Source organism: Camelina sativa, chromosome 6 (assembly GCF_000633955.1).
Source record: "Camelina sativa cultivar DH55 chromosome 6, Cs, whole genome shotgun sequence".
NCBI classification, from domain to species: Eukaryota; Viridiplantae; Streptophyta; class Magnoliopsida; order Brassicales; family Brassicaceae; genus Camelina; species Camelina sativa.
Window position 1 is genome coordinate 17,956,334 of NC_025690.1, and position 11,638 is coordinate 17,967,971.

The following is an 11,638-nucleotide window of genomic DNA, read 5'->3' on the forward strand; positions in this document are numbered from 1 at the left end:
AAAAAAAAAAAAAAAAAAAAAAAAAAAAAAAGCAAAATTTCCGCTGCAAGAAGAAGAGAAAGATGGAGACAACAAACCAAGGGTGAGAATAAGAAGAAAAGAAGATCGAAATAGGAAAAGATGGTGGTGATAAGAGAGAATACCATCAACCTTCACAAACGTTCTCAAAGAATACCTTCAAGAAGAAGGCTCCAAAGGGATGAAGGAGATATGATATCTTCTCAAAAGGAAATGGAAAGAGATGGTGAATTTGAGTTGTGGAAGGAGAATTCTGAAGCTTGTTCGAGGAAGACGTGGAGAAGATTCACGCACTGCACAAATTGTGAGGTTATACAGATAACCGAAGAAGAGACGTCACAGAGGCGTGATGGTGATCAAAGAGTGACACCAAGCAATAAAGGAGGATGCTTACCTCAAAGAAAAAATGGAGCACTTTATGATGATCAAATTGAACACCAAGCACTAAAGGAGGATGCTTACCTCATAGAAAAAACGGAGCATAAATCGGTTGATAAGATAACCGATGAAGACGTGAAAACGTTTCACGCACGAGACGTGAATCTGATGGTGTTCAAAGGAAGACACCAAGCAAGAAAGAAACTGTTTACCCAAGAGATAAAAGGGAGAAGTAGGCAGTTGCAGGGAATATCCAAGTGATGACAAGCCAAGGAGAGAAGATCATCAAAGAGGTGTTTCAATCGCTGTTCCATAAATGATCCTCAAGGAAGANTTTCCCACGACACTGTTGATCGTTAATTGAGTTTATGTCTATGTTAAGTTTATTTAGTTAAGAATCGTGACCTTTAGAATAAGTTATGTCGTTTAAACTACATAACCACAATACATGAATATTCACATGTTGTGTCTGTTTGTTTATTATATAAACTTATTGTATNTTCACTGGAACTGAAACGAACACAACGCTTTATGTCACCGTTGCTTACACAATGTGTAAGAAACCGTAGGACTCATAGCATCCCAAAGCTTCTTTTTCTTTTTAACTCGTGACCCCATTAATGCAAACTATTGCTGCTGGTTTCAGGTACATGTTCACATCAAGTGTCACTCCATGAAAGACCTGCCTGAATCAGATGACGCAATTGCACAGTGGTGCAGAGATCAGTTTGTGGCTAAGGTAAAAATTATGGATGTATTGGTATTCCACTTTTCAGTTAATGTCATAGAAAAAAGCTAGGAAAAACTTTCATTTTGATACTCCCATCTCGGCTCTGTGATACAGGATGCTCTGTTAGACAAACACATAGCTGCAGACACTTTCCCCGGTCAACAAGAACAGAACATTGGCCGTCCCATAAAGTCCCTTGCGGTGAGTCTATGAATAAAAGTCATAACATTCTCTTGGTGCCATCAATAAACTCACAAGTCACTTGATCTCTTTTTCAGGTGGTTCTGTCATGGGCATGTGTACTAACTCTTGGAGCAATAAAGTTCCTACACTGGGCACAACTCTTTTCGTCATGGAAAGGTATCGCGCTATCGGCGCTTGCTCTGGGTATCATCACTCTCTGTATGCAGATCCTGATACGCTCGTCTCAGTCAGAGCGTTCGACCCCAGCCAAAGTGGTTCCAGCAAAGCCAAAGGACAACCACCAGTCAGAATCATCCTCCCAAACAGAAGTGGAGAAGCAGAAGTAAAAAAAGTGGATATCAAAGATCAAACAACAAACACAAGAAGAAAAGCGTGTCAGTTTTGTTATAAGAAACAAAAAAAAAAAAAAACTCCCCAAGTGAAAATCCCTTAATTATATTGTCAACTCCGTTTTGTTCATCTACTATTTCCTACTACTACGACTCTCAGCCTATGTCTATTAGTCGATTGATGTATAGGGTCATGATCAAATCAACGATTTTATCCCTATAGAACTTGGGGATATTTTTCTCAAGCGNACCGATGAAGACGTGAAAACGTTTCACGCACGAGACGTGAATCTGATGGTGTTCAAAGGAAGACACCAAGCAAGAAAGAAACTGTTTACCCAAGAGATAAAAGGGAGAAGTAGGCAGTTGCAGGGAATATCCAAGTGATGACAAGCCAAGGAGAGAAGATCATCAAAGAGGTGTTTCAATCGCTGTTCCATAAATGATCCTCAAGGAAGAGGGATATTGACTATGAAGTTGAAAGCTGGGATAAACGAAGAAAAAGTGAGTGGATTCGTGTATTGTGGTTATGTAGTTTAAACGACACAACTTATTCTAAAGGTCACGGCTCTTAACTAAATAAACTTAACATAGACATAAACTCAATTAACGATCAACAGTCCCCCTTAATTGAGTTTCGGTCTCACTCCAAGCTTCCTCCTTAGTTCTTCAAACCTTGTGACGTTGAGTGCTTTTGTAAGAAGATCGGCAAGTTGTACTTCTTCTTGGCAGTACTTGAGCTGAATAAGTCTCTTGTGTTCCGCTTCTCGCACAAAGTGATATTTGATCTCAATGTGTTTTGTTCTTCGATGTTGCACTGGATTTTTGCCTATAGCAATTGCTGACATGTTGTCACAGTAGATCAGAACACCGGCTTGAGACTCAAATCCAATATCCATCAACAGTCTTTGTAACCAAATAGCTTGGTTTGCTGCTGCGCACACTACGATATACTCCGCCTCTGCAGTAGACTGAGCCACTGTTTGTTGCTTACTTGATTGCCAAGAAAACACCGCAGATCCAAGAGTAAAAACGTACCCAGACGTGCTCTTCTTGTCTTCATTTGAGCCTCCCCAATCGCAATCCGAGAACCCGTACAACTCTGGTTTTTCAACGCTTGTAAACTGAACCCCAAAGTGAGATGTGCCTTTGACATACCTTAAAACTCTCTTGACTTGTTGGTAATGCTTCATGAGTGGTGCAGTCATGTATCGTGAGAGATAAGAGCTTGCAAACATCAAGTCTGGCCTTGATGCACAAAGATACAATAATCCACCAACGATGCTTCTGAACTATGTTGGTTCACCATATTCTTCATCATTCTCATTCTTTTTGTCGTTTGGTGTAAGTGGGGAACTTACACTCTTACTCTCTTTCATGCCAAACTTCTCAATGAGATTACATGCAAATTTTTCTTGTGACAGAAAAATTCCATGATCATCTTGAATGATTTCCATTCCAAGAAAATAATTCAACAACCCCAAATCTGTCATCTCAAACTCCAATTTCATGTCTTCCTTGAATTTTTCAATGAGTTGAGGATCGTTGCCAGTGATCACTAAGTCGTCGACGTAGAGACTAACGATCATAATCTCCTTGTCTTTCTTCATCACATACAAGGCTGCATCATTCATGCTTCTTTGAAAACCACATGAAATTGTCTAAAAAAAAAAGTCTACCGCAGAGGCGGAGTATATCGCAGTGTGCGCAGCAGCAAACCAAGCTATTTGGTTACAAAGACTGTTGATGGATATTGGATTTGAGTCTCAAGCCGGTGTTCCGATCTACTGTGACAACATGTCAGCAATTGCTATAGGCAAAAATCCAGTGCAACATCGAAGAACAAAACGCATTGAGATCAAATATCACTTTGTGCGAGAAGCGGAACACAAGAGACTTATTCAGCTCAAGTACTGCCAAGAAGAAGTGCAACTTGCCGATCTTCTTACAAAAGCACTCAACGTCACAAGGTTTGAAGAACTAAGGAGGAAGCTTGGAGTGAGACCGAAACTCAATTAAGGGGGACTGTTGATCGTTAATTGAGTTTATGTCTATGTTAAGTTTATTTAGTTAAGAGTCGTGACCTTTAGAATAAGTTGTGTCGTTTAAACTACATAACCACAATACACGAATATTCACATGTTGTGTCTGTTTGTTTATTATATAAACTTATTGTATCGTGGATGTAAAACTATAAGTTTGGGATTAATAAAAAGTTCTTTCTTTTACTGAGTATATTCATACTCTGTTTTTCTCTTGCTTTCTTTCTCTGTTGGAATCAAAACTCTAATAGACACGACTATATTCAAATCAATAGAAGAATAATGTTTCTCTGCACCATAATAAACTAGGAATGGAATTTCAATCTCAAGACAACATCATATCCCACCAATTTCATGAAGTTTTTGTGACCGCTCACCATCGATGATATCGCTATGTCGCGGGCTTCGGGGTAAAAGTCTCTAGGGTGATGAGGCTGTGCACGCCATAGTTTGTTGACGAGTATCGTGCGATGGTTAAGCGTACCTGGATACCATGTCTCATAACCAAATAATCCAGAAACAAGACTAGACTTGCAAAAGTTTTCGGTAGCGTTGACTATTTGATCAGCTGAGAAGAATTTGATAGGATTAGATTTGCCATCACAACACTCGATGAGCTCTTCTAACAAAATCTCCCCTCTCACACGTTCTAGGAACAACCTCTGTTTCCTAATAATGGCTCGCAACTTCTTGTTCCTCCACCGATCCATCTCAAAACCTAATCAATTAGAAAGAAGAAGAAACTATATTATTTAGAGAATATATGACCAAGATTGAAGATGTCACACTGACTTGCAGATCAGATCTGATATAAAGTCAACTTGTCGTTGTTGAACGCGTCCTTCCACTGTTCCACAAAGCTTGGGACAAATATGGTAATAATTTACCACGTCACATGAAATTCCTAGGGAAAAAGATAAATTATTGTTATCTAATAACAGAAATGCAAATTATAATTGGATAATATTGTCCTCATTGACAAAAATAAAATAAAATAAATACTCATGTTATGTAGAAGGATGGGATAAGTCAAATTACACGTCTCTCACAGATTTTGTCTAGCAATAGACTATTTGTTACGAATATGTACAATCACATGTAAAAGAAGAGCATGTGATCCTGCTACATAAATTAAGACAAATGATGCAACACAAGAAAAGTTGTAACTAAAACTCAACAACCTTGTTTGTTCCTTTTAGTAATTCTTTTCCCCTTGGCTGCAAGACATATTGAAAATATGAATAAAGCAGTGAACAAAGTACAGCTGAATATAACTAGGATGATGATGATGAATTTCTTGTGTACATATTTTTAAAAAGAGAATTTGGTTAGATAGATCAACCACTTCAACGATACTTTCGTACCTTCAAACTATTTAATACCAAAAAAAAATGTTACAACTTTGGCTTAAAATATTTGTTGAAACTGTAGTGAAGAATACAAAAGAATCAAACGTATTAGATTTCATTTAATTTGTACAAACCGCGAAAGAAAGAGTACTCTCACACTTTACACCGCACATAAACATGTCCATATCCATGTGAATAGAATCACAAAGATGTTATTGCTTTGCAAACAAAAAAAAAACAAAAGGCAGCATCAGCTTAATTAAACAAGGAAGGAGAGAAAGAGAGAGAGAGGACAAAGTGACGTAGCAAACTGCAAACATATGGAACAAAGTGGAATATAGCATCCACGATAGTGTTAGGTTTAGTAGTAAGTATATCAGTTACCTTTAAGGCTAGGGGCCGCCGGCATGATAAAATCAAAACTTCAAAGTAGGTCAAATTCAATCAATTCAAAGAGATAGAGGATATTTTGAAGAATGAAAAACAAATCGAGGGACTAAAACCAAATAATAAGAAGAAAGAAAAAAACGCTTAAAGCCGTGTTCGGAAGCTGAGTCCTCGTGATCATCTCTCCTTACACGTATATATAAATTCATTCAGTTTACCCACTCCTTATAATTTCAATCGCTCCCATTTAATCGCAAAGTTATTATTTTTTTTATTTCTTTTCTCGTTGGCTTATTTATTTTTGCCCCATTTTAAAAAATAAATGTTCTGCAACTTGTCTTGAAATCTGGGGTAAAAAAAAAAAAAACTTCGCTATTGGTTTTTCTGGAAATCTCAGAAACGATTATTTTGGGTTTTCTATACTTCGCTTCCTCACATTAGCTTCGGTGTTCTTTTTTTTTTTTGGGTGTGAGGACATTTTTCCATGGTGATTGCTGCAGCTGTCATCGTGCCTTTGGGCCTTCTCTTCTTCATATCTGGTCTCGTTGTCAATCTCATTCAGGTAGGTTTGGTTTCTCTTTCTGATTCGTTTCTTCTGTCACTTGTTTTTTTTAGATTCCGTTACATTGTAGATCCTTGTTACCTCTTTCGTATTTGATTCACTGTTTTTTAGGGTTTCCGTCCGTCGAGATGGGTTTGTTCCCAATTCTTTTTTATATTTGTCGGTATTGTCTCAAATTTCGAGTGTGTGTGTGTGTGTGCGAAAGAGAGAACACATATGATGAGTATAAGCTCCAAAATCGACTCGTGGAGCTCATTCACTGAGCTGAAGAGTGTTGTTTGTTCTGATTTATGTTGATTTTTACAACATTAGTATACTTAATTTCCTTATTACACACACATACGCTGGGGATGTTTGTCTCCGTCCTCTGCAATTTTTATTCTCAACAGGTTCTAGGTTTTACGGATTGAGGAAGGAATCTTTTTATGTTTAATTTTCAAAGACCCTTTTTGATTTCTGAACTCTTGTTCTTGCTTCAGTTTTGATGTTTTACAACATATTTGTTTTCAGGCACTTTGCTATGTCCTCATTCGGCCACTGTCTAAGAACACTTACAGAAAAATCAACCGGGTGGTTGCTGAAACCTTGTGGTTGGAGCTTGTTTGGATAGTTGACTGGTGGGCTGGAGTAAAGGTACCCACCTGCTGCGCCCTGCATGTTCGCAGCTTTTGCTTATGTTATCCAACTTTATGAGTTCCTCTGACATTTCTTGTTTGTTTTTCCCTAGATCCAAGTGTTTGCTGATAATGAGACCTTCAATCGAATGGGTAAGTTTATCTATGCTTATTGGCAGTTATAACAGTTTCTGATGTCTTCTAAGAAATAGAATTCCTGTATAAGAACGAATCTGTAATTTCATTGACTGTCCTACAATTTTCCTTCAGGCAAAGAACACGCTCTTGTCGTTTGTAATCACCGAAGCGATATTGATTGGCTTGTAGGATGGGTTCTGGCTCAGGTACATAATTTGATCTCACAGTTTCATCTATCTTCTTTTTTAAGTTTTTGTTTGAATGCATAAGTAGAGATCCACATAGAATTCTTGATGAGCAATCTTGTATACTTCCAATGGGACCATGTCTTGCTTCCTAGTTTTTAGTGAATTGAGATTCTCTTAGGTAGAATGTCAAACCCTGATGACCTAAGAGGAATATAGCATCATCATATTTTCTTTAACAGAGGCTCCATGGTATGCTGTTTACATCTTTTGATTTATTGTTTCATGCCTTCTTTCCTTGCAGCGGTCAGGTTCCCTGGGAAGCGCTTTGGCTGTAATGAAGAAGTCTTCCAAATTCCTTCCAGTATGTGAATATTTTAGTTTACTGCTGTAAAGAAAACAGTAATCATAAATTCTCTTTCTGAATCTCTGCTATAAGTTAGAAATTTGATACCTGGCTTTGTGTTTGGAAAAAGATCATTGTTATAGGTTAATACACTACTCCTTTTTTTTTTTTATCTGTTACATACTCCATAGTATTCATAAACATAGAATTTTCACCCACAAACAGGTCATAGGCTGGTCAATGTGGTTCTCAGAGTATCTGTTTCTGGAAAGAAATTGGTCCAAGGATGAAAGCACTCTAAAGGTATGGGTTTATATTATTCTTGTGCAACTCATTTAGTTTTTCTCCTGTGTAAAATGTGTATTAGTAAGTGCAGCTACCTCGTTCATGAGGGGATTAGCCTGAAAATGCAGAATCTTCATTTCCAGACCATGAGTTATGTGTGTTTGTCTAAATTTACAGTCAGGTCTTCAGCGCTTGAGTGACTTCCCTCGACCTTTCTGGCTAGCCCTTTTTGTGGAGGGAACTCGCTTTACAGAGGCTAAACTCAAAGCAGCACAAGAGTATGCAGCCTCCTCTGACTTGCCTATCCCTCGAAATGTGTTGATTCCTCGCACCAAAGTAAGTTGTAATATTTTTCTTTTTGGGAAACTTGATATCTTAACTGTAACTTTTAAAGAGCAAATTACTATGATTGATCCAAAATGTGCCTGGGGTAGCCTTTATATGTTTCGTCAGATCAACTTGCTGGTTGTTATTGTGTCCCTAATTACTAGACTTGGCTTGTATTTTTGTTTCAGGGTTTTGTGTCAGCTGTTAGTAATATGCGTTCATTTGTCCCAGCCATTTATGATATGACAGTGACTATTCCAAAAACTTCTCCACCGCCCACGATGCTAAGACTATTCAAAGGACAACCTTCTGTGGTAAGCAAGGAAAAATATGAATACGTTGTATAACAATTGAATCTTGCATTCTTCTCACAACGAATTTCAAAGTACTCACTGCCGTAGATCATATCACAATCCATTTTTTTTCACTGGAACTGAAACGAACACAACTCTTTATGTCACCGTTGCTTACACAATGTGTAAGAAACCGTAGGACTCATAGCATCCCAAAGCTTCTTTTTTCTTTTTAACTCGTGACCCCATTAATGCAAACCATTGCTGCTGGTTTCAGGTACATGTTCACATCAAGTGTCACTCCATGAAAGACTTGCCTGAATCAGATGACGCAATTGCACAGTGGTGCAGAGATCAGTTTGTGGCTAAGGTAAAAATTATGGATGTATTGGTATTCCACTTTTCTGTTATTGGCAACAATAATTGGTCAAAATGTCATAGAAGAACTTCCGTTTTTGATACTCTCATCTGGGCTCTGTGATACAGGATGCTTTGTTAGACAAACACATAGCTGCAGACACTTTCCCCGGTCAACAGGAACAGAACATTGGCCGTCCCATAAAGTCCCTTGCGGTTAGTCTACGAAAGTCATAACAATCTCTTGGTGCCATCAATAAACTCACAAATCACTTGATTTTTTTCTCAGGTGGTTCTATCATGGGCATGCGTATTAACTCTTGGAGCAATTAAGTTCCTACACTGGGCACAACTCTTTTCGTCATGGAAAGGTATCGCGCTATCGGGGCTTGCTCTGGGTATCATCACTCTCGGTATGCAGATCCTGATACGCTCGTCTCAGTCAGAGCGTTCAACCCCAGCCAAAGTGGTTCCAGCAAAGCCAAAGGACCATCACAACTCAGAATCATCCTCCCAAACAGAAGTGGAGAAGCAGAAGTAAAAAAAGTGGATATCAAAGATCAAACAACAAACAGAAGAAGAAAAGCGTATCAGTTTTGTTATAAAAAAAAAAAAAAAAAACTCCCCAAGTGAAAATCCCTGAAAATTATATTATCAACTCCGTTTTGTTTACTACTACGACTACTACTACGACTCTCAGCCTTATGTCTATTAGTCGATTGATGTATAGGGTCATGATCAAATCAACGATTTTATCCCTATAGACCTTGGGGATATTTTTCTCAAGCGGATAGGCCTTGTATAAACTTTCTATCACTAGATTTGAATTTGGGATTTGAAGATATTAAACTCTCCTTTTAAAAACAGTTTATTTATTTTGTTTCGTCTTCACAGTGTAGAATTATTAGACACAATAATCTGTTATTGCGAGAGATTCATGGACAAGGTTGGTAACACATGTTCGAAGAACAAAAATCAGAATTCCGGTTCACGAATTTAACTATATGATTAAACCAATTCAACTCCACTGGGTTATGCGGTCAGGGAGAAAAAGGTAAAACAACAGTGTCTTTTTTTGTTTTTTTTCCTTTCATCAGTGTAGTATATAATCACAGTTTTTTTCTTTTCTATTTTTTATTTTGTTTGTCCACACAACCCTAAAACCCTTCACGCCGAATAAACCCTTCAACTTCGATTCCTCGCGCCGCTTACCCACTCTTTGAAATCACCCGATTAANTACTTCTTCTTGGCAGTACTTGAGCTGAATAAGTCTCTTGTGTTCCGCTTCTCGCACAAAGTGATATTTGATCTCAATGTGTTTTGTTCTTCGATGTTGCACTGGATTTTTGCCTATAGCAATTGCTGACATGTTGTCACAGTAGATCAGAACACCGGCTTGAGACTCAAATCCAATATCCATCAACAGTCTTTGTAACCAAATAGCTTGGTTTGCTGCTGCGCACACTACGATATACTCCGCCTCTGCAGTAGACTGAGCCACTGTTTGTTGCTTACTTGATTGCCAAGAAAACACCGCAGATCCAAGAGTAAAAACGTACCCAGACGTGCTCTTCTTGTCTTCATTTGAGCCTCCCCAATCGCAATCCGAGAACCCGTACAACTCTGGTTTTTCAACGCTTGTAAACTGAACCCCAAAGTGAGATGTGCCTTTGACATACCTTAAAACTCTCTTGACTTGTTGGTAATGCTTCATGAGTGGTGCAGTCATGTATCGTGAGAGATAAGAGCTTGCAAACATCAAGTCTGGCCTTGATGCACAAAGATACAATAATCCACCAACGATGCTTCTGAACTATGTTGGTTCACCATATTCTTCATCATTCTCATTCTTTTTGTCGTTTGGTGTAAGTGGGGAACTTACACTCTTACTCTCTTTCATGCCAAACTTCTCAATGAGATTACATGCAAATTTTTCTTGTGACAGAAAAATTCCATGATCATCTTGAATGATTTCCATTCCAAGAAAATAATTCAACAACCCCAAATCTGTCATCTCAAACTCCAATTTCATGTCTTCCTTGAATTTTTCAATGAGTTGAGGATCGTTGCCAGTGATCACTAAGTCGTCGACGTAGAGACTAACGATCATAATCTCCTTGTCTTTCTTCATCACATACAAGGCTGCATCATTCATGCTTCTTTGAAAACCACATGAAATTGTCTAAAAAAAAAAGTCTACCGCAGAGGCGGAGTATATCGCAGTGTGCGCAGCAGCAAACCAAGCTATTTGGTTACAAAGACTGTTGATGGATATTGGATTTGAGTCTCAAGCCGGTGTTCCGATCTACTGTGACAACATGTCAGCAATTGCTATAGGCAAAAATCCAGTGCAACATCGAAGAACAAAACGCATTGAGATCAAATATCACTTTGTGCGAGAAGCGGAACACAAGAGACTTATTCAGCTCAAGTACTGCCAAGAAGAAGTGCAACTTGCCGATCTTCTTACAAAAGCACTCAACGTCACAAGGTTTGAAGAACTAAGGAGGAAGCTTGGAGTGAGACCGAAACTCAATTAAGGGGGACTGTTGATCGTTAATTGAGTTTATGTCTATGTTAAGTTTATTTAGTTAAGAGTCGTGACCTTTAGAATAAGTTGTGTCGTTTAAACTACATAACCACAATACACGAATATTCACATGTTGTGTCTGTTTGTTTATTATATAAACTTATTGTATCGTGGATGTAAAACTATAAGTTTGGGATTAATAAAAAGTTCTTTCTTTTACTGAGTATATTCATACTCTGTTTTTCTCTTGCTTTCTTTCTCTGTTGGAATCAAAACTCTAATAGACACGACTATATTCAAATCAATAGAAGAATAATGTTTCTCTGCACCATAATAAACTAGGAATGGAATTTCAATCTCAAGACAACATCATATCCCACCAATTTCATGAAGTTTTTGTGACCGCTCACCATCGATGATATCGCTATGTCGCGGGCTTCGGGGTAAAAGTCTCTAGGGTGATGAGGCTGTGCACGCCATAGTTTGTTGACGAGTATCGTGCGATGGTTAAGCGTACCTGGATACCATGTCTCATAACCAAATAATCCAGAAACAAGACTAGA

The 11,638-nt window shown here is 38.2% G+C and overlaps 2 protein-coding genes across 2 annotated transcripts; both read left to right on the plus strand.

Annotated features, from left to right (window-relative positions):
* Positions 939 to 1,904, plus strand: LOC104792053 (1-acyl-sn-glycerol-3-phosphate acyltransferase 2-like). Its single transcript, XM_010518082.2, has 3 exons — positions 939 to 1,135; positions 1,241 to 1,327; positions 1,405 to 1,904. The coding sequence occupies exons 1-3, from the start codon at positions 1,070 to 1,072 to the stop codon at positions 1,654 to 1,656; spliced, it is 405 nt and encodes a 134-aa protein (XP_010516384.1). The 5' UTR covers positions 939 to 1,069; the 3' UTR covers positions 1,657 to 1,904.
* On the plus strand, positions 5,659 to 9,386 carry LOC104792055 (1-acyl-sn-glycerol-3-phosphate acyltransferase 2-like). The gene is made up of 11 exons (XM_010518083.2): positions 5,659 to 5,999; positions 6,510 to 6,632; positions 6,727 to 6,766; positions 6,884 to 6,957; positions 7,241 to 7,300; positions 7,508 to 7,585; positions 7,745 to 7,903; positions 8,083 to 8,208; positions 8,465 to 8,557; positions 8,674 to 8,760; positions 8,834 to 9,386. The coding sequence occupies exons 1-11, from the start codon at positions 5,922 to 5,924 to the stop codon at positions 9,083 to 9,085; spliced, it is 1,170 nt and encodes a 389-aa protein (XP_010516385.1). The 5' UTR covers positions 5,659 to 5,921; the 3' UTR covers positions 9,086 to 9,386.

What these genes read in the sequence shown, in the direction of transcription:
- LOC104792053 (XM_010518082.2), top strand. Translation starts at nt 1,070, where the DNA reads ATGAAAGACCTGCCTGAATCAGATGACGCAATTGCACAGTGGTGCAGA. An exon ending in GAGATCAGTTTGTGGCTAAG is followed by an intron (nt 1,136 to 1,240) that starts GTAAAAATTATG and finishes TCTGTGATACAG; the next exon opens with GATGCTCTGTTAGACAAACA. An exon ending in GTCCCATAAAGTCCCTTGCG is followed by an intron (nt 1,328 to 1,404) that starts GTGAGTCTATGA and finishes TCTCTTTTTCAG; the next exon opens with GTGGTTCTGTCATGGGCATG.
- LOC104792055 (XM_010518083.2), top strand. Translation starts at nt 5,922, where the DNA reads ATGGTGATTGCTGCAGCTGTCATCGTGCCTTTGGGCCTTCTCTTCTTC. An exon ending in AGGATGAAAGCACTCTAAAG is followed by an intron (nt 7,586 to 7,744) that starts GTATGGGTTTAT and finishes CTAAATTTACAG; the next exon opens with TCAGGTCTTCAGCGCTTGAG. An exon ending in GAGATCAGTTTGTGGCTAAG is followed by an intron (nt 8,558 to 8,673) that starts GTAAAAATTATG and finishes TCTGTGATACAG; the next exon opens with GATGCTTTGTTAGACAAACA.